The 25,543-nt window shown below is 34.3% G+C and overlaps 4 protein-coding genes, 1 long non-coding RNA gene and 1 other non-coding gene across 6 annotated transcripts; 4 read left to right on the top strand and 2 right to left on the bottom strand.

Moving 5' to 3' along the window:
• The first annotated feature begins 1,625 nt into the window (after positions 1-1,625).
• LOC121805316 (protein Iojap-related, mitochondrial-like) lies at positions 1,626-4,399 on the top strand. Its single transcript, XM_042205122.1, has 4 exons — positions 1,626-2,010; positions 2,550-2,637; positions 3,949-4,046; positions 4,129-4,399. Exons 1-4 carry the CDS (start codon positions 1,702-1,704, stop codon positions 4,201-4,203), a joined length of 570 nt encoding a protein of 189 aa, XP_042061056.1. The 5' UTR covers positions 1,626-1,701; the 3' UTR covers positions 4,204-4,399.
• A 1,017-nt stretch (positions 4,400-5,416) lies between these two features.
• Positions 5,417-9,156, top strand: LOC121802991 (3-oxoacyl-[acyl-carrier-protein] reductase 4-like). Its single transcript, XM_042202691.1, has 11 exons — positions 5,417-5,725; positions 5,917-6,059; positions 6,550-6,603; positions 7,144-7,224; positions 7,299-7,344; positions 7,423-7,517; positions 7,605-7,637; positions 7,985-8,119; positions 8,217-8,310; positions 8,709-8,791; positions 8,906-9,156. The coding sequence occupies exons 1-11, from the start codon at positions 5,566-5,568 to the stop codon at positions 8,936-8,938; spliced, it is 957 nt and encodes a 318-aa protein (XP_042058625.1). The 5' UTR covers positions 5,417-5,565; the 3' UTR covers positions 8,939-9,156.
• A 1,826-nt stretch (positions 9,157-10,982) lies between these two features.
• LOC121802958 lies at positions 10,983-12,429 on the bottom strand. The gene is made up of 2 exons (XR_006050880.1): positions 12,295-12,429; positions 10,983-11,778 (listed from the first exon to the last, which is right to left on the bottom strand). It is a non-coding gene; the product is annotated as an uncharacterized LOC121802958 (long non-coding RNA).
• A 5,304-nt stretch (positions 12,430-17,733) lies between these two features.
• On the bottom strand, positions 17,734-20,284 carry LOC121802812. Its single transcript, XM_042202516.1, has 7 exons — positions 20,232-20,284; positions 20,008-20,153; positions 19,433-19,503; positions 19,265-19,329; positions 18,689-19,174; positions 18,520-18,610; positions 17,734-18,022 (listed from the first exon to the last, which is right to left on the bottom strand). Exons 2-7 carry the CDS (start codon positions 20,147-20,149, stop codon positions 17,936-17,938), a joined length of 942 nt encoding a protein of 313 aa, XP_042058450.1. The 5' UTR covers positions 20,150-20,153; positions 20,232-20,284; the 3' UTR covers positions 17,734-17,935.
• A 152-nt stretch (positions 20,285-20,436) lies between these two features.
• TRNAV-AAC lies at positions 20,437-20,510 on the top strand. Its single transcript has one exon. It is a non-coding gene; the product is annotated as a tRNA-Val (tRNA).
• A 1,095-nt stretch (positions 20,511-21,605) lies between these two features.
• LOC121805513 (40S ribosomal protein SA-like) lies at positions 21,606-23,872 on the top strand. Its single transcript, XM_042205397.1, has 5 exons — positions 21,606-21,827; positions 22,402-22,664; positions 22,750-22,947; positions 23,159-23,360; positions 23,526-23,872. Exons 1-5 carry the CDS (start codon positions 21,695-21,697, stop codon positions 23,630-23,632), a joined length of 903 nt encoding a protein of 300 aa, XP_042061331.1. The 5' UTR covers positions 21,606-21,694; the 3' UTR covers positions 23,633-23,872.
• The last annotated feature ends 1,671 nt before the right edge of the window (positions 23,873-25,543 follow it).

Genomic DNA, 25,543 nt, shown 5'->3' with positions numbered 1-25,543 from the left:
AAAGATAATGATGACAAAGTTGTCTTAACTTGTTCTTACAATAGGCTAGCTATAAAATCATTTTTTTTAATTGGTTGTTTTAGTGATAACTATCAAACTAAGCATTGGTCATAATGGATACATTGGTGGCCTTTCTACTTCTTAGCATTTAATTAATCATGGCTTTTGCTAATATCTCATAATTGCTAGTTGTAATCGACCATTATTGGCGAGCCAAACAAAGACGATTGTGATTTGATTGATAATAAAGTCTATGCTTTTGGATTGTTCATTACTCTACAATCTTAAAATGGTGGACTATTATTATAGATAAATAGAGTACTAAATTGTAATGAGTTCTAGAACATCCATATTTATCAAACTTGATCTCGATAAATTTAGTCCATCTTTTAATTTGAATAAAAACCACAATAGTCTATTCACCTATTGAGATGGATGAAGATAGAGACTTCGAATCAATTCCGATAATAAATCTAATTCTTGTTTCCTTTACATACATATAAGTTAATTAAAATAAACTTTTGAAGTTTGTATCTATATACATTTATGTAGTACTCCAATTATATGATGGCGTGGTTGGTAAGTTTTCACTTTTTATTTATTTTTTTGTTTTGAAAACTATTGCAACTTTACCAAATGTATTAAAACCTGATTATCGACTAAATGCCGAATATGCACAACACTACATCAAATATGAACGGGTCTACTATACGATCACACGAGGTGGAAAATAAGATATTCGTGATCACTACAATACATATATATTACACCTTATAAAACTAATAAATATTAGTATATTTTATCGTAAGTAAATGACATTAAACCTAACATACATCGATAAGAACGTTTCGTAAAACCTCGCTAAAAATACTATAGAGTAGTATATGGTTATTATTTCTCCAACAAAAACAACTTTTTATTTGATTTGACAAATTATATTTAACTTTGGTTGAGTAAATAGTTATCTATTTGTAAAGAAACTTTGTTGGTATTCACAATGAATTGCATTTGTACGTTTGTCACATGATAATAACTTAATTAAAACAAATACAAGAAAAAATTGGATCACTCAATAATACAAGATGGGTTGTTCATTTTGTAAGATTAGATCTCGTGATTAAATATATATTGTGCTAGTTCATGAAATTGAATCTTACAAGTTAATTCTAGATAAATAATCATATAATAATTAGTCACAATTCACTATATTTTAACTAAAATAATATCACAACTTAATTATAGATGGATTAATATGATAGTTAGTTATGACAACCGAACAATACCGATATGGATTAGTTAGGATTGATACAAACACAAGTATGCGATTGAGAGTTTGAGACGAGAATGTGTAGTGAAATACATTTTTTTTGCTTTTGTTTGACAAGAACTTATTAATACTAGCGAGTCTATTTTTGAGAGACAAAATAGTTCTAAACATTTTATACTATTATTTCAAAATTTTAGTAATTTTCCATTCTTATTTTTTTATTATTTATAATATTTGCTATATATATTTTGGGTTGTTTGAGAAATTGATGACTTACATTTTATAAGAGTATAAATTTAGAAATGAGAATTAAAAATAATTATAATGAATTAATAGAAATAAATAATTGAATGTAACACTAACATAAAAAAATCCCAAATTTTCACATACGTTCCAGTAGAATCCCTAGATATTCCGGCGACACGGCGCAACCAATGTGGTCAGCTTTACGCGGCGGAGCCCTATCATCTTCGCATTCCGCCATTTCTCACCACTTGAAAAACCTAGCCTCTTCCAGTCCCATTTTCAGCCGTAATTTTTCTTCATCCGCCCTCAGCAGCGTCGAGAAGAACAAGGAGCTGCTGAGCTTGCCAGAAGTTGAGAAAATACTCCAAGACGTCAGAGCGGATGATGTCACGGTTATTCCGGCGCCAAAAGGCTCTGAATTCGCCGATTACATGGTAATCGCCACCGGTCGATCTCCGTGGCACGTCCGCAATATCTCCCAAGCCCTAATTTACCAGGCAGGTTCGATCGATCCAATTTCCACCACAACATGATTTTGGTTGTGTTTGAATTCAAGCATATCGCGGGCATCTTTTTTAATCCGTTCAAATGAGCGGCGCTATTGTATTTTGAAGATTGATGTGATACGGATAAAACATGATTTTTTCGATAATAGGTTTACCTTTTGTGCATATGAATGTAGATTTGATTATCAGACACATGCTTTTCTCGCGAAGTTAAACCATTTTTGTTAAGCACTTTGTTTCTTTTATAACATGGTTTACAGTAGACATATATGAATCATTGATCAAGATGAGCTGGTAGTTTATGTAGGACTCTACGTAATTTCGCTCACGTTTTTCTAACCAAGCTATCTGAATTTGTTTGACTATTCTCCTAATAAAAACTTCTGTTACAAGAAACTGAGAGTGTTCATCTTATAAATCTTGATTTATAGAAAATAATGCGAGTGGTGATTGCTTTTCATTTCAGTCAAGTAAGTAGCCTAGAAAACTGGAATCGTGCATTTGACATGTTTTTGGGTTCAAATGAGCAGGTTAAGCAAAAGCAGCGAGGAGCAAAGAGGATCTTGCTGCCTAGTGTGGTAGGGCAAGAGGGAGGAAAGTGGATTGTTATCGACTCTGGTATAGTTTCTGTTCTTCCTCAACCCGTCTCCTTGAATTTACTCATACATTCATCTACTCAATAAAAGCCTTGCCATTAGTAAAGGAAACTGGATTAGTAATAAAAATCTTGTTTTGACTTTTGTGGGTAAATGTATTCAGGAATACTCGTACTTAGGTGTATGATTTCTAAAGATTATGTCATTTGACTCATTTCTTGCATTTCTGTCGTATAGGTGATCTCCTAGTACTACCATGAGCTGCTCATTTTACATTTGTGGTCAAGAACAATTTGAATAGGCCAAAAATATGTGATATAGTTGAGAACGTTCCTGTACATCTATTATCCATGGTGACAAACTGACAGTATCTCAAAAGCAATTGACTTGATAGACATTATGTGATAGGTAACAAATGGGCTAGCTTTCATCTGAAAATCATTTTACTCAAGCAGGATGAAACTAGATGGTGCTAGAGAACGAGTTTCATGTATAGATAATTCAGTGTTGCAAGGGATTTGGATCTGATGTACTTCACTGAGTAAAAGAAACATATTAGTTTGAGAAGTTTTAATAAGGTGGTATACTAATTGGTGATTTTGGAATATGTTTAATTTTGCTTGTTACTGCCAAATTATTAGAAAATATTTTTCTTGACAGCCAATGTTTCTTTTTATCTGAGGTAGTTGGATTATGATCCCAGTTTGAGCTATTTACATAACTAGGGCAATAGTTCGTGTAGTAAAATGCAGAGATCTTGATACTTTCGGTATCCCCTTAGTGCAAAATTAAGGGGAAAATATCAATGTGTAACTTCAGTATGGTCTAACTAGAAAATGGTCACATTCTTAATAGGACGAAACAAACATTAGAGGTAGAGTGAGATCACTCCTTTCCTTATTTTGTTCAAAGTTTTTGGGTCCTTTGGTTTGGCTTTAGGTTTTATACTATAGTGTGAGATGAATCTATGTACTGTTGAAGGCTTGAAGCTCAAAAGATTAAATCTGGCATTTGGGCGTGATCCAAGTTTTCAAATTATGGGCTTGAAGCTCATAAGATTAAATACTGGGAATCTGGGATTAGGGAAGAGAAGTAGTAGTACTCCATTACCAGGAACCTTTGGAATTTTTTATTTCATCTCATGTATGCCTTCTTTCATCCTCTGTGGTGCATGTTTGCTTCATTTCATCTCCCATACTCATGTATGTAACTTATAATAGTGAAGTTTAAAATTATAAGTGCGAAATCCAGAGGAGATGCTTGATATTGAAGTACGAATCTATTATACCATAAGCATCTTGCCTAAAAATTGATAGCTGGGACTTTATTATAGGTAAGCTAATTGTTCATGCTGTGGATGAGAAAGCAAGATCTTATTACAACTTCGAGGGGCTCTGGGATGCAAAACCATCAAACGTAGAGGATAGTCAGGTAAGAGCGCGGTCACATTCAATTTCTGATTTATGAGCAAGAGGAAGTGTATTAATTCATTGTGAGGTTAAAATGTTTGTAGGATTTGGAGAAGGCTTTCGTCGAGGTTCGCCCCAAGAATAACTCCAAGAAACGCCCACAAGTGCGTGCAGCATAGTTAAATGTTGTACTTTTGGGACGAACACTACAAGTTTTCGTCTCTCTCGTCTTCGAGAGCATAGATCATAAGCTCAGTTTGGATATGTTAGAACGAATCATATCATAAGTTCAGTTTGATGAATATCATGTGCAATACGTATTGAACAATGAAGCTATAATTCATTTACTAAAAACATGGGTCAAATTATCTAAAACCTACTTTTAACAGTAATATCTACTACTGTATATTTCTAGATGCTATAATATAAACCAAATTAATAGTTAAACGATGAATATTCAATTCAAATTTAGCTCACCAATATTAATGTCGTAGACATTGTCTATGAATTAATAAATTAGTCTTAACTTAATAGGTTCAGGGAAAACATTAATGCTTCTACTCCAAATTTTGCAATTTATTTTTATTATTTAATTTTAAGGCTACTGAATATGATTTCGAACAATTTATCGAATCTCATCTCATCTCAAACGTGATTGCATTCTTGAGCCTCACAAAAAATCTAGAATTTTAGTTGAGTTGCAAGAAAAAATTGTCATTTAAATCATAAATCGTAATTTTACTATCATCCGTAATTATTCCATGAGACCACTTTATCAAAGCAAATCCCAAATTCGGTTTATCACCTCATATTGAGTTGCAATGCAATCACTATAAGGAATAAAAAAAAGTCATTTCCACACCACCACTAATTTAATTGAAAATTAGTCTTGTGGGACAATTGCGAATTTAATAAAGTTACAATTACAATTTAATCTATTGTTTTTAATTACCATGATTGATAGAAGTCAACCAACAAACGATAAATTTCGCTTAAAACATTAATTTTTATAAAAATGAATATTGTTTCACAACAATTACTTTTAATCACAACAAGTGTTGCCTTTTTATTTGAGATATACTTTAGCTATAAAAATAGTTTCATTATGATATTTTAGTCTGTTTAATATAATTCATCTATTTTTATTCTTGATAAATTTTAACCACATTACACATTTAATAAAGTAATTCATTCTCCATTTATTTTACTTTAGTATTTTTTTTCTATTTTTATATTTTACTTTATTTGTTGCGCATCTAAATATCAATTTCTAGATAAAATGTGTTGGTATTTTTTATTTGTAACAAATTTGTACTTACTACTAGTTTTTAATAACAATAATTAACAAATTATTTTATGTAAAGGCACAATAAAATGGACATAGTTCTCATCGACAACAGTCTCTGCGGAAATACCCAAGTTTCCAATCCCACCTTTCCGTATATAAACAAGGCACTCAATCTGTTTGTGATATTTCCTCAGTGGCGACTCTCCTTTCCTCTCGTTTCCTTCTCCCCCTCCGCCCCGCCCTTCTAACCACGATGGCCGCCGCCTCCGCCGCCGGATCTTCCGTCCTCTCCCTCAATGCCGCCGGGATTTCCCACACTAAACTCTCCAATTTCAGCCACGTCTCTCTGCCGGTTAAATTTCCAGGCTCCTTCGATCTGCAAACCCGATTTCTTCGCGCCGCTCCTTCCTCAGGTACGCGTGCTCGAAATGTCTACCTCATTCAGCTCGAATCGACGATGTCTTCAAAATTATGAATTCGTATCATCAATTGATTGTTTTAATTGGTGGTAAAAGGGGAAGAAGCAATGTTGGAGAAAATGGTGGTTACTGCGTCAATTATTTATCTCGATTTTCATCGTTGTCTAATTGAGTTATAAATGCAGGCATGAAGGCGCACGTCGCAACTACCGAACAAGTGGCTACTGAAACGTCGCGGAAGGTGGAAGCTCCTGTTGTTGTTATTACTGGAGCTTCCAGAGGAATCGGCAAAGCTGTTGCTTTGGCTCTCGGGAAAGCTGGCTGCAAGGTTGGGTTATTTGTTTCATTGCTGGACAAGTTTGCATTATGATGTTCGTCTATTTTTATTGCGTCAGCTTTCTGCAATTAGAGGGATTGATGTTATTTGTTAGTGATTAATGATGATTATAGTTCACATGGCCTTGTGATTGAGTTGTAGTAGAGGAGCAATATATGAATAGTTTCTTTTAGCAAGCTATTCTCTGAGAACTCGTAACTTTATCTGTGTCTTTTTAATTTCTTTGTTTTTGTTGGCCCGGCTACTGTTGTGGGAGGAACTTTTGTGCTTTCATCCAGCTAGATGAATAAATAATCAAATATACTAGTTTATCATCTAGTTGAATATGATACTACTGATTACTGAGTCAATTGAATATAGTTTATCATCTGGTTAAATATACTAGTTGTATGTTGCTTTGACATATGGTATGGATTTGTGAGATTTGGATTCTCTTTCACTTATATTGTCTCTTGAACTAATTAGGCAATATGTGCTGCAGATTTTAGTTAATTATGCCAGGTCATCAAGTGAGGCAGAACAAGTTTGCAAAGAGGTAACTTACCTCTTATATGAATACATAATGTACTTCTTAGAACTACTATTTGTTATACCAGATATCTGGGTTGTGACTCCTACCCTTCTACCCATATCATCAAAACTCACTCAAGATTGCAAAAAAATATCTGTGAATTTTTATTGAGTTTCTTATTATACAAGTTACGGAGTACTATATTTTTGGAAAAGGATTCTCAAATCCAATTTTTTTTTATCCCAGACCTCAAAATCCTTTTAAAGGTTATGGTCGAGTGGTAGTAAGTGTATAATGTGACTGATCATCATTTCTTCGTGAAAGTATATGTTTAAATCTCATGTTCATATAGATCCTTTGTATGTTTTGGTATGTCTGTATTCCCTTCTTTCCCACTCCATCCCTGTGAAGTACACGTGCATGCATCTCGGAGACCTGATCTCTTTAAGAGCAAATAATAATTTGTAATATGATGCTACCAGGATTCGAACAAAGTATACTGGTTATACCGAGCTCTTACTGCTTTAATGTAAATTCTATTCTTATAATTGGTTCTTATTGCAGATAGAGGCGTTTGGTGGACAGGCTCTTACTTTTGGGGGAGATGTTTCCAAAGAAGCGGATGTGGATTCCATGATAAAAACTGTGAGAAAAATCTCCTATTCTGTTTTTCACCTTATGCTGCATGTATCATTCTCTCAATCATGTCTCTCCGGCAGGCAGTTGATGCATGGGGAACTGTAGATGTTTTGATCAACAATGCAGGTAGTTGAAGAATCCACTTTTTTTTTGTTGTAAATTCATGTTTTGGTTGTTTTCATTCAAAATGTGAACAAATCACAGGAATTACAAGGGATGGTTTGTTGATGAGAATGAAGACATCTCAATGGCAGGAGGTCATTGATCTGAACCTTACCGGAGTTTTCCTATGCACACAGGTCAATTTGCCACAGCTCCTTTATGCCTGCTGATATTAATGCCGAAACTTGTATAGAACTTAATTCTGATACTTTCATTCTCTTCAGGCAGCTGCCAAGGTTATGATGAGGAAGAAAAAGGTAACTAGTACACTTAGTTTCTCAATGGTTTGGTTGTGTCCATGAGCTCGTTTCTTGTTGTAAATATATCCTCTTTGTTTCTGGCCGAGCATACTTGTATACTCTATTTTTTGTGGCTTCTTTAGTAATGATATTATGCTAGCGGGTAGTGGTACAAGACCTCTGAAGTTACACGTAATTGGCTATGACAACTCCTTATTTGGTATCTTTGTTGCATTCAGAATGTTCTAAAGAATTGTGTGACCCGTAAGTTACTATTCCACTATGCAGTTTGTTTTCAATTTTTTATGCAATATTTTCTCTATAGGGAAGAAGGTTATTAATATCTTATTTTTTTTAACCTATAGGGAAGGATCATTAATATCTCATCTGTCGTTGGTCTTGTTGGAAATGTCGGACAAGCCAACTACAGTGCTGCAAAAGCTGGGGTTATTGGACTAACAAAGACAGTTGCCAAGGAATATTCAAGCAGAAATATTACCGTAAGTTTGCTAAAATGGTTACGTGTTTTACAATTGTATGCATCTGCACTCTGCTGTATGCTGAAATTTGAAAATTAATGTATGGTCATATTAACAGGTGAACGCCGTTGCTCCTGGATTCATTGCATCTGATATGACTTCTAAGCTCGGGGAAGAGTTTGAGAAAAAGATATTGGAGGCCATCCCATTGGGTCAGTTGATTTCTCTGATCCTAATCAGTGACATACATGTCATTCTCCCTTTCTTTGCGACACAAGAAAACTGCAAAACATGTCATTAATCGTTTCAAATGCATCTGAACTTATACTCTTTGCCAAGCATGAGGCAGATTCCATCTATCTTTCATCTATTTCCTGGCCATATTGAACAGGTTTTTGGGAAACCCATGTCACGTCTCCGTCTAATCATTGCCTAGACACTCATTTATACGCTTTTTTACTCTAGGATGTAAGGTTAATTTAGTGAGTCATATCAACATGATGACTGCTGTGATCGATGGTAGTGAATATAATTGCAATTGCTCTTGCTCAAGGTCACGTTGATATGAAAATATTTTACAATTACTAACTGCTTCTCTATGCAAATTCAGGAAGGTATGGTCAACCAGAGGAAGTCGCTGGGTTGGTGGAATTCTTAGCCCTTAGCCCTGCCGCTAGCTACATCACTGGACAGGTTTGTAACCGATCAGCCACTTAGCCTTACTGCACTAATAAGGCACCCACAAAACCTGTCTTGGTAAGGCGTTTTATAGTGCTAAAAACCAGATTGGTTCTTTATCATGTGCAGGTGCTAACCATTGATGGAGGAATGGTCATGTAAGAAGCTCCTCCTGATTTTCACCATGAGTCGACTCACCCGTTTGCGTTTGTATTGAGTTTTAGCCTTTGAATAATACTCCTATACTGAGAGAATTTGATGTTAAACCAAGGTTTTAGTTTATTGAAAGCAGGTGGTTTTAGTCATTTTTGTACTTCAAATTGGTCATGTTTCTAGTTTGAAAGACCAGCTGATCAAGTAATTTATGTAGTATTTGTCAATTCTTTTCCTAGTATTTTCTAAGCTTACAATGCATCCAAGTATTCCCACATCTAAAATAAAAATGAAAAAGTATTCTCATGTGGTGTGGCACTCCACAATTTTTTTAACTTTAAAAAACAAGCCATATTTATTATGAAGAATTATCATGAATATTCCAAATTATATCTTAGAAATGGTTTAATCGCTTAGAATATCACTAATAATAGATCATTTTTTTATTTGTCTTGTACATCTGTGCCGTTGTTAATATAATATTGAGATTCAATCAACAAGTTGCGCATTGGTATAGTGTTTTGTGGAGATGTATCTTCATTTTGTGTTTCTTCATTTTCTTTTTTATATACAGTATTATTCTCTTTTTACAGTGTTTTATAATTCAAATTTTGAAAGATGGAGACAATTTACCCTTTGAAAATATCATATAGTACATCAATAAAATAATGCTCTACTCACATGCCATATAATCAACATCAACATGTATTTTTTTCAAAACTGAATGAAAGTTGAATCTAATTGTAAAAACTGATATTGTGAATATGGTTTTTCCCATCATTAAACAAAAGAAAGACCTATACGAATATAAATATATAATCATAATTCATATTTAAGTAGTCAAGCCTTTTTAAGTGAAATTCATCCGTAGTATAGTAAATAATATACAAAAAGAATACACAGTGAATGTCATTTTGGATGCTCATATAGTAATATTAGATCATTATACTATTTATTATCATATGAAGGAAGAACGATTGCCCAATATTAGCAAAACAATAGTACTCCTATATCATAAGACATGGGGCAAAACTGGTACTCCCTCCATCCATCTTATTAGTGTTGAGACGTTTGTTTTGAGCATGAAGATTAAAGAATAAGAGCACCCGCAACGCGTCGCGCGGGTGTCTCGTATCTCGTCCCTCCGAGACGAGACGACAGCGAGACGCGTTGCAGCGTCCCGCTCTCGCCGAGACGGCTGGCGCGCCAGCTCACCACGCGCGACGTGGCGCGCGCTGGCGCTAGGCGTGACGCCCACTCGCCGGCCCGCGAGTGGGCTTTGTCACGCTGACGCAATAAATCATTTTTTTAAAAAAATTCGAATTTAATAAAAAAAAATTAAAACGGTAATGTTACCGTTTTCAACCATTTTTTTATTTTTTCTTTTTTTTACTCTATAAATACTCATATTTCATCCTCATTATACACACAAACACACATCTATTCTTCCCAAATCATCTCCATTTCCTCTCCAATTTTCATCACAAAATGTCCAGCGACGGAAACTCTGGCGGCTCCGGGAGGTTTGACATCAATGCGTTTGGCGACTAGGGGGCATGTACAATGTCTTGGGTGGTTCCAGTTCCGGATCGTCGACGCCGGGCACTCAAGGCTCGTCGACGCGTTTTGATGTGGATACATGCCCCCCAGTCTCCAAACGCGTTTAAGTCAAAGCCGCCAGAGTTTCCGTCGCCGGACATTTTGTGATGAAAATTGGAGAGGTGAGATGAAAATTGGAGAGGAAATGAAGATGATTTGAGAAGAATAGATGTGTGTTTGTGTTTATAATGAGGATGAAAGAGGAGTATTTATAGAATTAAAAAAGAAAAAAATAAGCGTTGAACGGTCATATGACCGTTTTTTATTTTTTAATTATTTATTTAAAAAAATGATTTATTGCGTCAGCGCGACGACGCCCACTCGCAGCCCGGCGAGTGGGCGTCACGCCTAGCGCCAGCGCGCGCCACGTGGCGATTTATATTAAAATATGATATCGCCACAAACACACTCAATAAATGATCAGCTGGGAGAGATCGGGCAACTATTCCAGATATAGTAGTAAGTTGTGTTACCAGCAGTTTTTCTGTCCAGGCGATTTCATTTTCTTCATAACGTCTTCAATCATCTCGGCTGCACCATACATGTTTTTCTCTCTCATTTCTTTCAAAGGCAATGAACATGTTACATATCTAGGTTTTATATTTTGACCTATCATTTCCTTGAAAAGCTGGTATGCCCTCTCGTATTTGTTTCCTCTGCAGAATCCATGGATTAAAAGAGTATAAGTTGCCAGATCAAGACATAAATGGTGCTTCTTAACCACGTCATCTACGAGATTCAAGCACTTGCATGTCTTCCCATCTCGAAAATACAACTTCAGCAACGGATAGAATGATTGAACATCAGGTTTACAGTATGGTGACTGTTCTAAAATCCCAAGGTACTCCAGGGCCCTTTGCTCTTGTTTGTGATGACAAAACATAGCAATCATAGAATTGAAAGTTGAAGTATTTGGGTTAATTCTTGTATCTTGTTACACTCAATGTCTTGTGCCAGAGACTGGAAGACTTCGGATTCACTTTGTGCATTGAGAACTTTGTTGATGATGACATTAATATCATGATTCCTTTTCTTGTCTCCACATTTTTCAGGTTGCTCAGATGATAGATTGCCGGACAAGGGATAACCGTCTAGCGCAGGATCATCTGAAGTAAACAAACGACCAAAGAAGCTTCTTGAGACAACCGCAAAACGAGCCTTCGATGGAAACAGAGGGAAACTGTTGAATACAGCGAGGATTCTGCCACGAACGACCATGAAGGGATTCTAGCGTTTTTTCAAGCCTGCAGCTATAGAAAAACCTAACCACTTTAAAAGCTCATTATAATCATGTAAACAGTAAAAGTAAACATGCGTATAGATTACACTGATAATCAAAAAAGCATTGATGATCAAATAATTATAACATTCTAGATTCACGCTTCACCAGTTAGCAATTGAAACATTGATGACAACATCCATGTATAATCAAAATATAATCTTCTGGCCCTTGTATAGATTCTAAAAGACATGTATCAATTCAACGAATGCTTAGCTTCTGACTCGTGGAAAAAAGAAACAGTGCAGGCTTCTGAATTACTGCTACAATGTTTAGAGATACAACAAAACACCAAAAAATTAGAATACAACAGCAACTACACCAAATTCAATTCAATTTAAAATTTCCAATTTCTGAACCGGATAGGTCTCGCCTCTCTATCTCAAATTCAATTCCAATTCCAATTCCAATTCCAATTCCAATTCGCAGGCACAGTGCATTCAATTTCGAATATCAATTCAAATTTGTAATCGAGAGAGAGGCGTACCGTCACGGCGGATAAGTGGAGATCGAAGGACAAAGCTTGAAACTCAAAACAAGCTGCTCTTTTGTGTACCTTTTCGCCTCTTGTAGATAGAGACAGAAACTAGAGCTCGGTCAGCGTTCTTCTACCAGAGCAACGTACTGCTAAGAATACAGTGGGACATCTCTGGACTAATAATTTATCTAAAAAACTAGTTTCAAACGCGAAATATTTTTTTATCATACGATTTTAAATTGTTAATCGATTAACACAAGATCACGTTTTGATTCCGAAAATAAATTAGTAGTATTGCAAGTTTTAAAATTGGACGATAGCTTTTCAAACCTCAAAACGGTTTTAAAATTGTATTTTGAAGTATAAAAGCGCCGACGCAGAATAATATTGTCACAAAAATGTGTGTAATCTTTTTTGTATTATGTATCTATTTAAATTAGTATTATACTTTATCATAGTCGAGCTTCAGTACATTGCAATATAGTGACCCTAATACGCTAAAAATTCAAACCTTGAAACCTAAATCCTAAACCCTTAACGTTAAAATATAATCATCATAACCAACAAATGAGCCAAATATAAATAAAATCCTCCCTCCGTCCCAGTTCAATTTTACTTTATTAATCACTTTAAAACAAACTTTAATAATAGAAAAAAAAATAAAAAGAATATCATAACTTCATGTTAAACATTACGAAGAGTATTGGAAAATATGGAGGGAGTGAAAAAAGTGATGAAAAAAAATATGTGAATGGATAAATTACCAAATGTCATATATTTATAGTCCAAAAAATAGAAGATAACTCCTCAAAACTTTTTCACTTTCTTCACCTATTATTAAAAATTTTAAAACCTTTTAATTTCCCAAAAATTAAAAACTAAGCGTTACGTAAATGTTATCAAATTTTGGAAAATGAATGACAATAATTTCTGCCATTGTATTTGTATGAAATGAGTGATGAATAAATGTATAATAAATTTTGAAAAATGAAATGGAAGGCCATTGAAGCAATAATCTCATAATTTACTTTACAACCTTTCGGTTAATCCGCATACTCATACAACAAAAGGTCGTTATTCCTCATACTTATAAATACCAATCAATGGCAATATTAAATCTCCGTAAATATCATTATGGATTTTATATAATTGTATAAAATACTTCAACATCAATGTAGAGACTTTAATATCATGGGGATATTGAAACCTCAATCAAAATTCAGTAAAAACCAAAACTTTTCATTTTGTCCAGTAATTACTAGAAATAAATAAAACTTTTTAATTTCCTCAATATTAAAACCCCACAAATTGGCAATGTTAAATTTTATATCAATACGTTATTAACTACAGTTAAATTTTATTGGATTGTATTTTATATTTTATTATTAATCAAAGTAATGAAATATGAAAAGACACTAAAATAGAAAGAAAATTAACTGATTGAATTAAATAAATTTGTATTATATTATTAATTTTCTCACAAACTCCATGCTTCATGTTGCGCAAGCAATAGACGTGGAAAGCAATGCACCATTATTAGCAGGTTTTCAAATTCCATGCTTCAATTTAATTGTTTTATGAAATTCAAGTTTTTTTCAGTAGCTAATGAAATTCTAATATGCCTAAGAAAAACTGCATATAAGAAAAATTGTAACTTCATAATGTTGCTCTTGAAAGCAAGTATGAAAGCAGTAATGTAGTTCTTGAAAGCAATAATGAAAGCAAGTGAGGTAAACCAGTCTCTCAATATCTTGAATTGTTAATAATTTCATGCATATTGAGTAATCGGTGATGCGATAATTCTACGAGTCAAGTAAGGTAAAACTGAATAGTCGCAAATCTCCAACTAAACTATGTCTTCCCTTATGATAATATCTATTTTTTCAAACCAACAGGTTGTGGATTCATATCTTGGTGCAGAATTGTTACTTTTGAAGCTTTCTCAAGGCAAAAGTATACCTGCAAAAATAAGTGAAGATTTTACAAAATAGTTGCCCACATATATTTTTTAATTGTTTGCAATAATATAATGAATAGAATAAAATACAGTGATAAAAAGGAAAGATAAGAAACTAAAATAAGATAAGCATCAAAAGTAAAATAACATAATTAAAAACACAAATTAGATTAAATAACTCGTAGAGAAAGATAATACTCCACATGATTTGACGGACAGAAGCATCTTTACTGAAATAGTTTTTTTTTTATTAATAGAATTGGTATTTATAGAAGATTTGATAGTAACTCAATGGTATAGTATTATTTATTGTAAATTAAATTAATAATAAATATCCTTTATATCTTGTGACCTTTCAAATTATTCAAGTGGAAGTGAAGAGACAAAACACATTTTTTAAAAATTAAATTTGACCGCTTGATTTTTTCGCACGCTTTGTTAGATTAGATAATTTAGTATGGAAACATATGCATGATTATAATGTAATGTTAGTAATGGATCATAGTATCGAAACATTTCCAATCATAAATCAAACACAACAATATTCAAGAAAATACATAAAAAAAAATAAACACCACATAATATTAAATTAATTGAAACCATCATTTTCCAACAATACTACTAAATAGATTTATTTTTCTTAGAGTGTATATACGTAACTTGTTTTATATAAATAGAACCTTTTTCATTTTTCTAATTATTACTCAAATGCATAAAAACCTTTTCATTTCTCTAGTTACTACACAAATAATGGCGTGAGTTGTGGAAGGAGATCATGGGAACCTTTTCATTTCTCTAATTACTACACAAATAAATAAATAAATGTGAGAAAGTTTTTATTCTTAAATGTCTAAATTGTAGTATTTAAATTATATATTTAAGCTTAAATGATAATTCCATAAATACCACCCCCAAAACTCCCCCTTTATATATGTATAGATGATCCTTTTGACTTTTTTTGAATCGAAAATGCCCTTTTGGGGTGCTGGACAATTTGGTCTTTTTACACTTTTACCCTTTTAAATATGATATTATTTCAGTGATGTACTAAATATGATATTATTTCAGTGATGTACTAAATATGATATTATTTCAAAACTATCATTCTTCTTCCCTTTTGCCATCCTCCACTCTGTTTCTTTATTAGTACAACATTATATTTAATTTTATAAAATTAAATTTTAAATTTATATTTTTTAAATATCAATAAAATTTTGTTTATTATTAAAATTATTAAGTAACAAAAATTAATAGTTTTAATCAATATTTGATAGCGTCTAATATTTAATCAATAAGATATATTGATGCCTATTTAGTTTTAATCAATATTTAATACTAGTTTTAATCATAAATGGATATGCATCTAATGTAAGACTATATAATTTTCGTTTATTTATTTAAAAACAATCAAAATTAACTAGAAAAATTAAACAAAAATACTCCTATATAAATACTTCAAATGGGTAAGTAGTAGGAAATAATGGTTAGCCACAGACTTATTATAATACGGAGTATAATGTTTTGATAAAAAAGTTTTCAAAAAATATAAAAATGAACTAATTTTGTGGGATGGACAAAAATGACAAAGAAAAGACCATGTTTTTTGGAATGGATGGAGTACAATAGAATAATAGTAATAGTCTCAAATTTTTAGTAGTATCAAATTTTAGTCAACTACATAATATTTACTCACAAACAATTATAACAACCGAACGAAGGCTAAGTAGAATAGCTCTTATTTTTCCATCATCATTTATATTTTTTTTTTGTACTTCTTCAATTCAGCTGAATATTATATTAAATAATAAAAATTAATAGTGTTAATCAATATTTATAGTGTCCATGAATTAATAGTTTTAATTAAAAAAGTTTTGATATTTAAAAATCTAAATTTAAAATTTAATTTTATAAAATTAAATCTAATATTGAAATAAAGAAACAAAGTGAAGGATGGCAAATTGGAAGACGAATGATAATTTTGAAATAATATTAAATTTAAGTACATCACTGAAATAAAATCATATTTAAAAAGTTAAAAGTGTAAAAAGATCATATTGGCCAACACCCCAAAAGGACATTTTTTGTTCAAAAAAGCCAAAAGGACCATTTTTGAGATAAACCCTTAATCCAGGGATGTATGACGATATTTTTAAAGTCCATATACTATGGACAAGATAAACCCCTAGTCCAGGTACATTTTGTGAAATGGAGTTGGAGAGAAGCAAGATGCTCTGCAGAGGCAGATTGTTTATTACTTTAAAGGAAGGAGCTTAAAATAGTAAATCTTCTCAAAGGGTATATCAATTTATTTCATATATCTATTCTCCCCTGCCTTTGTGATTAACTAGCTCAGATCAATTTTTTGTGGCTTCTTACTTAGGGTGTCCACTATGGAGTGGACGCGGCTGTAGCCGCGAGGGTGGGCGGGGGGGCGGCGGATTATAGTGGAGAAGTTGTCCGCCCCGGGGGCGGACGCGGCGAGGGGGGCGAGAGGCGGCGGACGCGCGATAGCCGGGTGCGGGGCGAGGACGCGGCGGGGGGCTATAGGCGCGGTGCCTATAGTGGACGACATAGCCGCGGCGAATTAGCCGGTTGCGGGGAATTTGAAATTTTTTTACACTCCCTCTATAAATACCACACCTCCCTACTTATTTTTCACCATTTTCACAAAATCCATCCACTCACTATCCACACAACCACTCTCTAAAAAATGAATCGAGGAGACGACGACTCACCCGACTCTCAGGAATCGGGATATGACACCAATACATCACACCCGTCGGGTTTTGCCGGATATGGCACGACTCCGTCCCAGTATTGGAATTGGAATCAATCTCCCCCACCGTGGGAATCGGGATATGACACCAATACATCACACCGTCGGGTTTACACTGCGATTATTTTAATAATAAAATTTGGGGGCTATTGGAGGTGTCCACTATAGTGGCAGAAATAGAATTTTGGGGCTATGGACAACAAAACTGGGGCTATGGACAAAAACTGGGGCGGGGCTATTGGGCGTGTCCGCCTTATAGTGGACACTCTTACACCTCAACTCTGATGATCAAATCTGGTAGAGTACAGTGGAGCAGCAGCAGAGGAGGAGGTGTCGTCGCTTTCACGTTGCACATCCATATTGCTGGAAGAGAAGTAAGGAACAAATGTGTTGGTTCGATGTTCAAATTTGAAGACACTTCATCGAGCAAACAAGATGGAACGAGATCGTTGTTTTAATCCTCTTTCAAGGCTTTCATTGTGATTGCCAAACATTTTTTTTAAGAATGAAGAAGGTTATATGGTATTTCCATGGCTCAAAGTCAGGGATATCATTGTCACTTCCATTAATATCCACATGTGGGAATCTATCACAGATCATCTACCAAACACACTGTTTATATGGTTTCTTAGTTTTGCCAAATTCTACCAAACAGTATATTTATTTATGTAAACCTATGAAAACACTATCACACCCTAAGAGAATAAGATGGTACTGATACTAATTCTCATCCATTTTCCTCAACACATCATCTCATAATGTAAACCAGCTGCAAAGTCCAATATAATATTGGCATTAGTTCATCTATAGATCGATAAACAAAGTAAATCTTGATCTATGGTTGGCATTAGTTCATCTATAGATCGATAAACAACGTGAAATCTTGTTAGTTTTGATGATATGCAGCAGAAGAGCTCTCAAGCACCATATTTTGGGGCCTTCCATAGCTTGAAGGCTACCTCATGTAAGAATCGATCCACTGGTATAACGAGGTCTCCCCCATTCTGCAATAAAAACGCACATCTTCAAACAATATATAAAGTCTTCTTAATCAAAGCATCATAATATACATAGGCCAATTCTTCAGAGATGAATCTTCGTAGACAAATGTCAGAAATAAAGACCATCTTCAATATAGAGGAATTTTTTTTGAAAGATGAATGTTATAGATAAATGTCATAGAAAAGGCTTAATAACTAATCTAAACACACCAAAATCTAACACTAGTAAAAGTCATTTATTTTCTTCCTGCATAAACTAGGAAAGAAAGCTTTTTTTGCCCCGAGCTGAGTGTACATTTTGCAACAGATTATATAATCGGACTAAATTCAAGACTAGTATTATACTAAATCATGATGTTCAAATTGCGTAGAACTGTGGTCATGAAACTATTCTTAGTCAAGGAAGAACACAGCAATCAGATATCATCTACAAGTATTCAAGAGTCATTTAGCTTCTTTAAGAAATATGAGGAAGCATAAACATATATGGAAATGAATACCTCAAGAAAATCACTAAACGAAAACGATTCAACCGCATCAACGCGTGTCACAGCATGCTGATACTGGGCTAGTAGCATTGGACAATGCTGCCTGCAAAGGATTTGGTTCAGCATTAGCATCATAGCCTTAGTCTCACTAACATATTTTCACAAAAATACCAACTTATACCGAATATTCTCCCTCGGTTTCCCGGCTTTCATCATGTAACTTTGACGCGGGAAAAGGTGCGAAAGTTCACTATCACCCTTCTTTCCCGCATTTGAAACAGAGAGTTCAAGATCCTTGTCTCCCAAAGTAGCCCCATAGCTCATAATAACAGACACGTGCAACCTAGAGCTAATATTGCTTCCAGGTGATGCCTTGTGTAAGAAATCACCAACCAAACGGTTAACAAGATCTATGCCCTCAACCCCATTCATCTCCGTATTGGCTCCAACGTGGGCAAAAATCAACTCAAAGATGCCCGAATCCAGTTCCTTCCCTTCCTGAAATCCAAGCAGTTTCAGAACCTCGGAAGCCAAGTGTGATGACTCAGCACTAGAACCATCGTTTCCGGATATTTCGTTCCAGGAAAACACTTTGAAGCCAACCATACCTCCAAAAGACTTCACACTTGAGTTGTCGGTGACGATAGCCGCCTTCATTCCCATGAACCTGAAAATGGAATCAAGAAACGACTTATAAAGTCCATTCAGTTTATATATAGATCAATCAAGCCCATGAAATCCCTTTAAACAAACAAACCTCTCTGCTACAGATGGAAATGCACACTTTTCTTGAGGTGTATCTTCACAAATTCCTTTTACAGCCTAAAAGAGGATTGCAATAGGCTGTTAGATTTCCCAATCTCATCAAAAGATCATCACATATACCATACAGGGATTGAACCATTTCTATCACATTGCATCTCACCGTGCTTTCATATTCTTCATTTGCATCAAGCAACTCTGCGAACTCCCTAACTATCCTCATATCCTCATTTTCTGCAATGTAATTCCCAAACAAATCTCAACATTCAAAAACACAAGAAATGCAAATATTCACATAGAAAAAAAAATCGTAGCTAAACACTAAACTCGAGCTGCATAAAAAATCTTAGCAATATCAAAGCTGGAAAGCAAATAACCTCTCTCTTTCTCCCTCTAAGGAAAATCTTTTATCTCAGTCATGACCAAGACAGTATTTTTCATTGACTAAAAATACAGCCGGAGTAATTTATCGTACAAATCAAACCCCATTTCTGATTATTCTGTAAAATAGGAAAGAGATTAAAAAAATAACATAGTTCAGTTGAGTTTTGTACTGTCTCCAAATATGAACAAATAAAACATTTTTCCAGTCTCACAATGATCACTGAAATTCAATTTGAATTCCAATTCTATGACAGAAAATGCAGCAACTAAACAATCAAAATCCAACCAGCTCATTAAATTTCAATTAAAAAATCACATCTACAGGTGAGGTAATAAAAAGGAGAAGAATAGTACCTGATTGAGGAGAATGAGGGAGGGCGAGGAAACCGCAGAGAGCCCGAGAAGCGAGCGAATTGAGATGAGTTTGGGCGGGGCTCATGAATCGAGCCAGCCCGTCGCCGTACAATACGAGGCCTCTGCTCGGCTTGTCTGCCATCTCTCTGTGTATAGGTTTGTTTCAAACTCTCAATAAAGAAAACTGAATTTTACTAAGTAAATGAAAAATCATTCAGCGTTACCGAGTTTGCTTGGCATTGCTATTGGCAAGCGGATTTCTATATTTAAGTTTAGATTGTGATCATTTGACAACTGACTCTATTTTGATAAATTGTGGAGTAGTATGTAAATTTATATTTTAACTACCATTTTGAAAATATCGCCAGAATACTAGTATAAAGTTTGTTCTTTGTTTATGTAAATAATGTTATAAGCTTCTAACATATGGGTTTCGTGGTGTAGTTGGTTATCACGTCAGTCTAACACACTGAAGGTCTCCGGTTCGAGTCCGGGCGAAGCCATTTTATTATTTTTCTAACTTCCAAGTATGCTAAAGAGTTTCACTCACATGTTTTTATTTGATGCCAGGTTGGTATTAAGTATATATATTAAGTTATAAAAGTATTGTTTATTGAATGGTAGTAGTGTAATTCTCCTTGAAATTGACTACAAAAACTTTGTTGTTTTTACGTTCGTCTATATTGCAAAATGTAAAATTTTAAAAATGTTTTCCTATCTTGGTGTTACAGCCATTGCATAAATTGGGTGGGTATAGGCACCATGTTTTAACAACATCTTTTAAAATGATACTATTTTAATGTACTATTAGTAAAGATGGATTCCAACTTATTAGCAATGAGACGTTAGGCGGCAAAATAATCTGCAATGAGTGGTTAGGCGGCAACTCCAGGCTCTTGATGCACATAAATCCTGAGTTGAATAGATCTCGGCAGCCTGACACTCGTTTTGAAAAAAATCGTAATAAATAGTTAGAGTGGATAAATAATGTTGAGAAGACTCTTATCTATATTATTCTCGCCTCCATCCCAAAGAAGATAGCACGAGATTTTAGGAGATGTTGTTTTGTGTGTTAAGTGGTGAGAGAAAATATAATTTTATAATTGATGTGAGAGCAAACTTTTTTCAAAAGAGGAAATGTGACATTTTTGTGGAACAAACTAAAAAGGAAAGTGTGATATCTACCGTATGACGGGGGATTACTATTTACCCACTTCAACTCTTTATAATGATTTTTTCAAAATGAGTACGTAAAAGAAGTGAGTCAACTTTCTTGGGGTAGAAGGAGTACATGACTAAATATCTGGACTGCACTATGGATATCCTTTAACATGATATTTTACAAAATTTCATACCATTTAATATAAAATTGGAAAATTTATTGTTAAGGACATTTAAGTAACGATTTTGCACAGAATTTTTAAAATTTAAAATAAAATACAACTAATTTTTTTTCTACCTATCTCGCCGTTATGATTTTCAAATAAAATTTATAATTTTAATAAATAGTCGGTATATTTTTCTGAGTGTTCTTTATTGGGCCGGTCCAATACCAATTAATCCATTGTCAGTTTTGGCCCAATAAATAGAATTTCAATCTAGGGTTTATGCTCCCTACTGCGCACTTCTTCTCTAATATTCATCTCTGCAAATCAATCTCTGTTGCGAAGAAACCAACTGCTGAATCATGGCTGCCCCTCAGAGGATTCTGTCGACCAGGGAGGCCGACATTCAGCTTATGCTGGCGTCTGAGGTTCATCTGGGAACCAAAAATTGCGACTTTCAGATGGAGCGCTACGCCTTTAAGCGCCGCAATGATGGTAAAATCAGCTATTTCTTTGTCTACCTGTATCGTTTCAGTATCGTAATTAGATGTGCTGATTATCGTGCTAGTTTTTCTGCTATTCAATCGATAGTGTGTTTTGATTTCTAATTCAAGCGCTGCTGTGTTTTATCGTCTAATGTATATTGCAACATAAGCTTAAACATTACCAATTATAAGAATTATTATATTTTACCTAGTTTTATAGTACTATTTTGCAACGTTTATGAATTTTCAACTGTGCATTGATTTTCTCTAGGTTCTTCACTTTGAGGAAGTTAGTGCTTAGTACTTAGTAGACTCGATTGGTATTTGTTTATGAAGCTCTTGACCTCTGTTAATATTAATGTCATAGAAACAGTGGATATCATCAAATTGACCACTAGGAATATTATTCATTCTGCCTTAGTCTATGTTGAATGCGTCTTTGAATTGTATATTCCTTAAGTTGCATCTTCTTAAAGATGTATTTTCAACTGCAACGCCTCTTCATTGGTATTTTACTATATGTTGCAATTTATTCACCATATTGATTGGCTGTTGATATCGGTTTTAATTGTTTTACCACTCAGGGATTTACATCATCAATCTTGGAAAGACGTGGGATAAGCTGCAGATGGCTGCCCGTGTTATTGTTGGAATCGAGAATCCCCAGGACATCATTGTCCAATCTGCTAGGCCTTATGGTCAGAGAGCTGTTCTGAAATTTGCTCAGTACACTGGTGCTAATGCTATCGCTGGGCGTCACACACCTGGAACTTTCACCAATCAGCTCCAGACTACTTTCAGCGAGCCAAGACTCCTGATTCTGACAGACCCAAGAACTGACCACCAGGTGAGCTACTAATTGTGATTGTGTAACGATGCTGTATGTCACATTGTATGCAATAATGGCTCTAACATTTTAAATTCCTGGACAGCCTATCAAAGAAGCTGCTTTGTACAATATCCCCACAATTGCTTTCTGTGATACTGACTCGCCTATGCGATATGTGGATATTGGAATTCCTGCCAATAACAAGGGAAAACACAGTATTGGCTGCTTGTTCTGGCTTCTGGCCAGGATGGTGCTGCAGATGCGTGGTGTCATTGCTCCCGGTCACAAATGGGATATTATGGTAAGATTCAGGAGTATAATAGTATATTGAGATTTTTTGTTTGACATGACATATTTTGATGCTTTGAGGCTTTGTGTTGCAACTGGAAATCATCTGTTTACTTGTATTATATTTAAATACATTATGTGATGTGAAACGAAAAGATGAGTACAATATACTTCTTGACACTCTTTGCACTGTCCAATCTTATTATCTCTTTCTATTCTGGCAGGTGGATCTGTTCTTCTACAGGGAGCCTGAGGAGGCTAAGGAAGAGGAACAGGAGGAAACTCCTGCTCTTGATTATGCTGACTACGGTGCTGCTGCTATTGGAGGCGGCTGGTCTACTGCTCAAATCCCAGAGGCTCAATGGGCTCCCGACTTGGCTGGTGCTGCTGCACCAGTTGCCGGTGGTTGGGCAGCTGCTGAAACAGGTAAAAATATGTAGGGTGATTTTAAGAATTTTAGAGGGTGAAACTGTATAGCTTGCAAGATGGTTTGTGGATTAAACAAATTGTTAGATTGGAGTTGTCTTTTAGTAATAGATTTTCTCTTATTATATGTTTGAAATAAACTCTAATGTTAAATAATATGTTTAGGTCCCGATGGATGGGATGCAGCTGTGGCACCACCCGCTGATGCTGCAACAACTGCAGTTCCACCAGCAGCTGCTCCGGTGGACATTGCCCCGACCGGCTGGGATTGAAACCTTCTCGTTACTGAGCCGAAGAATTTTGGAGGTCCCGGTGCGCGTGAGAGATTCCAGAAATCCTACCAATAATATGTTCGCGTTTAATATCGTTATAATCGAATTTTGGTTGCTAGATGTTTTTAGTTTTTTACTTTGGAAGTATTTAAGTCATTTTGTTTATTATAATGTGTTCTTACGCACTGGTTTTTTCTTAACATTATTAATTATATTGAATATGCTCACGATGTTTCTCAATTTTCACTTGACTAAATTATTCTAGGCTCATTAGAAGCTGTGTTTAATAATTTTGAATTGCTAATATTGCCAAACAAAACAAAAAATACAAATAAAACTAAACTTGAAAAATCAAACACTAAAAACCGAACTTGCATGACAATATCCAAAAATTTATAAAAAAATTGTTCGGTTTTCATTTATGTGATTTTAATTTGATTATGTTTAATCTGATATAAGGTACGTGAAAAAATAGTTTCATTCGGTTTTCATTTATGTGATTTTGGTTCGATTTCATTTAATCTGATATAAGGTATGTGAAATAACAATTTCAATCGTCCACAATAAATTCAAACAAAAAATTAGTATTGAAAAATAAACAAATTTTATTTATTTTTAATTCACCCCAAACTCAAACTTTTAAAAAAGAAGTTAAATTTTTGAGTATGACTTGTGTATTTACATAGACAATTAAGTGTTGTTTTTTGTTTAGCGTCAAAACAATTCAGAATAGTTAGCTCTCTACATTTTAACTTCGACAACCACTTCCATATCTATTAAAAATAATTACTGTATAAAATTTGAAAAGAATACTAAATTGGCTTCGCCCGGACTCAAACTGGAGACCTTCTGGTGTGTTAGACTGACGTGATAACCAACTACACCACGAAACCTTGACGTCGTTGTTTACTAATTTATACAGTATTTCATATTTTCATTCAAGTACTACTAAATCATTATTTTGTGCTATATTTAATTACCTTTAGCAGTTTAACCCATAGAGACTTACTATAACATTGGTATTTGGCTTTGAAAAGCAATTTCCCATTCCTACATGCATAATTATTTGTTAATATAAATGTCTAGATTAGTCTTAATGACACTTATTAAACATGGAAGTTTGCTAATTTTGCACATAACTTTATAGAGTTTCGAATTAAATACATCAAATTTTAATTTTTCTGACTGTTCCCAATTTTTAATTTAGGTCACAGATTGCAGCTTACTTGGCTAAAATATAAGATGAGACAGTGACACGACAGTATATTTTATTTTATTTAGTATTTCCACTATATCACACAAATAGATAATTTTTGTTAACTTATTTTATTTTTAATGAAATGGACCTTATTTTTCATTATTATTTTACAAATTGTGTATTAAAACCATATCATCATAAAATGTGTTATTTTTATTGGATGGAGGGAGTAATTGTTATCATCAATATCAATTTAAAGAATTAAAACTTATACTAGAGGTATTTTACAACATTTTTGCGCATTCGTTGTCAAACTTTTGAACTTGATTGTCTAGAAAATTACCGAAAATTGCTCTTTAGACCAATGTTATCAATGTTGTTGCTTAACACCTAGCATTGTACTTTCATTTTATTTTGTTCTCTTGTACCGACTTTACAAGTTTGATTCATTGTCTAGTACTCCATTTAATATGGATGATTAATTTATAATTAAATAGTAGTACTTGCAAATAAGTAGCACATGAATATTGGTTGAAAAAAAAAGTGACAAGTTGAATATCACGGGAAAATTCATTTAAAGGTAACGACACAAATAACTGCTAAGGCCATCCGCAATGGGGTGGACGATAGACCGCCCGATGCCTCGAGCGCGCCATCGTATGCCACTGTGGGTGTGCAGACGATACCCGATGCATCGTCTGCGCGCCCTATAA

The sequence above is a fragment of the Salvia splendens genome, chromosome 5, assembly GCF_004379255.2.
Source record: "Salvia splendens isolate huo1 chromosome 5, SspV2, whole genome shotgun sequence".
Classification (NCBI taxonomy): Eukaryota; Viridiplantae; Streptophyta; class Magnoliopsida; order Lamiales; family Lamiaceae; genus Salvia; species Salvia splendens.
This window is presented reverse-complemented; position numbering and strand designations above follow the sequence as displayed.

Coding starts and splice junctions, on each gene's coding strand:
- LOC121805316 (XM_042205122.1), top strand. CDS start 1,702: ATGTGGTCAGCTTTACGCGGCGGAGCCCTATCATCTTCGCATTCCGCC. Junction 2,011..2,549: donor CCCAAGCCCTAATTTACCAG/GCAGGTTCGATC, acceptor TCAAATGAGCAG/GTTAAGCAAAAGCAGCGAGG. Junction 2,638..3,948: donor GTGGATTGTTATCGACTCTG/GTATAGTTTCTG, acceptor ACTTTATTATAG/GTAAGCTAATTGTTCATGCT.
- LOC121802991 (XM_042202691.1), top strand. CDS start 5,566: ATGGCCGCCGCCTCCGCCGCCGGATCTTCCGTCCTCTCCCTCAATGCC. Junction 8,311..8,708: donor ATTGGAGGCCATCCCATTGG/GTCAGTTGATTT, acceptor ATGCAAATTCAG/GAAGGTATGGTCAACCAGAG. Junction 8,792..8,905: donor CTAGCTACATCACTGGACAG/GTTTGTAACCGA, acceptor TATCATGTGCAG/GTGCTAACCATTGATGGAGG.
- LOC121802812 (XM_042202516.1), bottom strand. CDS start 20,149: ATGGCAGACAAGCCGAGCAGAGGCCTCGTATTGTACGGCGACGGGCTG. Junction 19,504..20,007: donor CCCTCATTCTCCTCAATCAG/GTACTATTCTTC, acceptor ATTACATTGCAG/AAAATGAGGATATGAGGATA. Junction 19,330..19,432: donor ATGAAGAATATGAAAGCACG/GTGAGATGCAAT, acceptor ATCCTCTTTTAG/GCTGTAAAAGGAATTTGTGA.
- LOC121805513 (XM_042205397.1), top strand. CDS start 21,695: ATGGCTGCCCCTCAGAGGATTCTGTCGACCAGGGAGGCCGACATTCAG. Junction 22,665..22,749: donor ACCCAAGAACTGACCACCAG/GTGAGCTACTAA, acceptor ATTCCTGGACAG/CCTATCAAAGAAGCTGCTTT. Junction 23,361..23,525: donor TTGGGCAGCTGCTGAAACAG/GTAAAAATATGT, acceptor TAATATGTTTAG/GTCCCGATGGATGGGATGCA.